This window comes from Hyalella azteca, unplaced genomic scaffold, assembly GCF_000764305.2.
Source record: "Hyalella azteca isolate HAZT.00-mixed unplaced genomic scaffold, Hazt_2.0.2 contig17332, whole genome shotgun sequence".
Taxonomy (NCBI): Eukaryota; Metazoa; Arthropoda; class Malacostraca; order Amphipoda; family Hyalellidae; genus Hyalella; species Hyalella azteca.
Window position 1 is genome coordinate 84,992 of NW_025947119.1, and position 3,748 is coordinate 88,739.

The 3,748-nt window shown below is 37.8% G+C and overlaps 1 protein-coding gene across 1 annotated transcript; it reads left to right on the top strand.

The window, feature by feature from the left end:
- Positions 1-1,496: 1,496 nt before the first annotated feature.
- On the top strand, positions 1,497-3,275 carry LOC108669309 (probable serine/threonine-protein kinase CPE1738). The gene has a single exon (XM_018156614.2). The coding sequence runs from the start codon at positions 1,557-1,559 to the stop codon at positions 2,340-2,342; it is 786 nt and encodes a 261-aa protein (XP_018012103.1). The 5' UTR covers positions 1,497-1,556; the 3' UTR covers positions 2,343-3,275.
- The last annotated feature ends 473 nt before the right edge of the window (positions 3,276-3,748 follow it).

Here is a 3,748-nt window from a genome sequence, read left to right on the forward strand (position 1 = left end):
TTGAATTTATATTTTAATTACTAGATTATTTTGTCTACTAATGTGTTACTGTGTCTACTATTACTAGAGCTAAATCTTCACGGCTCCTGCTTTAGCATTCAAGTATTGAATTTATGTTTTAATTCTTAGATTATTTTGTCTACTAGTCTGTAGACAGTATCTACTAGAGCTAAGTGAGCTCTATTACTGCCGCTTCCATCCCTTGCCCTGCCATAGGATTTTTCATAGGATTTTCTTCTCATGTCGCTCTTTCTTGCCATAGGATAGGAACGACATGAGCCATAGGATTTCTTTGCCCTGCTCATAAGATTTTCTGCCATAGGATTTTCTTTTAACACTGTCTCTACGATGTCGCTCGTCTCTGCCGTGCCAACACGGCGATGCCGTTATCTACAGAGCTTTATCAAGAAGATCACTTCGCATTGTCTCTCAAATATTTTTTTAAAGTTAATACACGAGGAGCAGTCATCAAACCCCGGGACAATGTTTATCTTTGGCCTCATCTCTGGCCTCACGCCTGGCCTGACTTTGATAGTACGGAACGACAGGATTCATGTGTTCCTACCTTTAAATTTGAGCTCAATTTGGATTTAAAATAGATCGCTATTTATGTGCATGATTGTTCCAGAAGAGGTTTTGCCCAGTACCGCCTGGAAATTATCGCGAGTGATGAAACAGTGAGACGAAAAAATTGAAGAATTATTTCGAAATTATTGAGGAGCATTTAGATATTAGCGTAAACCAGATTTTAGATAAATTCACTTCATTTAAACGTATGAAGATAGCCCAAGCACCTGATGATGAATAAGACTGAAGATCCCTTTTGTTTGAGGTCACTATAGAGTGATGAGATAATTATTTTGAAACGTTTTTACTGAAATAAAGTAGTAATGAGGTTCACCAATATCTACAAGCTTAAACTGCTTATTATTCATTCATCTCAACAGACACAAACAATAGAATGTTTTAAATAAGTTCGCGAAGCTTGAATCAAATTTTGCTTACACGTATAATTATAATATCAAAGTCTCTGCGAAAAAATGTTTAAATACTTACCATGAACCGCTCTCTTCGATTTTTTTGTTTCACTGTCGGAAACTGTGCACATTGACTTTTTGGTTGATATTTGTATCATGGTTACAAGCCTTGCTTATCCAATTCATGCCTATGTGGACGACTACGATTTGCGAATTGAATTTACACTAGCATCTGATGCATTCGCGTTCGTCGTGAGGGGACTGCAATTCGTTGTAGGAAGACAAGGAGACAAACAATATTTTCATTTCGAGATTATTGATTTTTAGAAACTAGGTCACATACTTACTTGAAATTTGCTTAATTTTATAACACAATGCTTTGAAATCAAGTTTCAGCTTAAGCTTATTTTTATGGATGTCTCAATAAAGTTGCCCGAATTAGTTACACTGTATTCTGTATACGGCGATTGAAGCCATGACCTAGAATTAAGCATAAAATGCAAAAGAGCCCATCCCATGTGTCTAAAAGGTCAAATTGGATTTTGTGGCGGAATCTTTTCGCCTTAATCGCCAGAAATCATGAGCACCATGAGCTGCCTCCAAGTTCTCTGCTCGGAACTTGAAATTCCATCGTCATCGCTTAAGCTATGTAATCGCCTAGGATCCGGGTCTCACGGTCAAACCTTCGTCGTGCAGTACAATGGCCAGCTATACTGTGCTAAAATCTACAAAGAAATATTAAATATGGCTCAGGAAGTCAAGATGCTGAAAGCCACAGAAAGCTGTTCGTACAGTCCCAATCTGATTGGAATCTGCTCAAGTCTCATGCTCGTAGTCATGGATTTGGCTCCTGGACAAACCCTGCAGTCTCTTCTTAGGTCCCGCCCATGTAAGCTCTACATTCACAGGGTAATGCTCGCCTTATGTCAGGCAATTGAGAGCCTGCATGCGTGTCAAGTGATCCACAACGATCTCAAGTTCGACAACATCATGGTTTCGGAAGACAACTGGGATCCACGTATTACGTTGATTGATTTCGGCTTTGCGACGTTCAGACACAACTCTCCGTACGCTCACATCTCGCCCGAAGTCATGGCGAGCTACCGGCACGTGAGCCCAAAACTGGCGTCTGGAGGCAAGTGCGATTACAACACGGATAACTATTCCTTCGGAGTCCTGCTGCGCGCCGTCTCATCCGACACCAAGTGCCCGCTTTTTTCCGTGCTTGCCGACATTCTTACAAAGAAGAAAGGGGTCATGTATAGCCTAGTGAAACTGCATGCGTACATGAAAGAAAACAACTGCGACAGTTGCAGGGAGTCGTGCTGGTGCGCACAGTGCATCTCTGGAGGCGTGATGTGTTAAAAGAGTTTCGAGACAAAATATTATGGTGTAGAGACGCCAATTGTGCCAGTTCATCGGGGCATTTAATCCAACATGTAACGCACGAAATTTCTCAAGCTGAAAGAAAAATTGAAAATGAAAAAAGACAGGGATAATGAGGCATTCTGAAAATTCTTCGCGTCATTGGAAGTCCCCGGCAGTTTTGTGTATCACTTCGGCTTAAAATCTTATCCTTTGTCATTTAAATTGATTTAAAATCACCAAATTTCACTAGGCGTGTTGCCACGCTAATATCCAGCTCTCAGTTTGACATCGTTGAAGGAATATCGCTTGGCAAGTTCATCAACGTTATTCAAGGCCTCGAAGGGAATAATGAATTGATAAGAATTTAAGATAGTTTTACATACGCTTCGAATGTTATGGTCAACTTAGTAAAATCAAGTTAAAGGACTTATGGAGAGAAAAAGCCTGGCATCATGATTTTAATAATTTACAGGACGTGAACCGTTTGAAGTTCATTTACATGTCGTTGAAAATATTTACTGTTGAATACGTCCAAGCCTTAAAATTGGATCTTATGGATATAGTGATAAAACATTCAGTTTAATATTTTGATTCTGTAATTATGTTAGATATCAGCATATAAACAATATTGATATTGAAGTTCATTATGCGGTGCACAAATTTATAATTTCTAGCATTTGTCTCCCAGAAACGATTTAACAAGATGCAATTATTTTGGGCCTGTAAAAGTGTATCACCCACTTTACGTTGAATTAACGTCATTATTACGATGAATTAACGTTATTAATTCATATGGTAGATTCAATCGCATTTGTGCAAATTTTTATACAAGGAATGGGACATTTTGCCATCGACGGAACTTTTTTTTAATTGATTTTGCTGATATATAAATCATTTAAAGGCTTTTGCTATGCAGTATATTCTATTAAGTGCACTTTTAATAAGTTTATGTTATATGTATTTGAAATGTCTTCGTTGTATTGAGTTCGAAGTTATTGAAAGATAATGTTATTATTATCCATCTTGGTTCTTCGAAGAGCTTAGGTATTAGCTTGTATGTATTGAACTCGTATCAAACATACATAAGCTGAAGTTAAAATTTTGACTAAATAGACGGCAGCCATATTAAATATGATACGTTATTCCTTCCTTGTAAAAAAAAAACTGGTGACAATATGCCGAACAGCTCTTCGAACATATATATCTTCGATACGTGTCGACTAACATTGATTTAAGTTTCTGTACAAAATGCAAAACACATTTAAAGGAAGAACACTTTTTTATGTTCAGAGAGCTTGTTTATTGTGTTCAAGGCGTATAACGAACACAACTTTGTGTGGTTCAAGAGAGACAAACACTGAAACAGTTTTTGATCTATGTAATGCACAATGTTACCAAGAGCA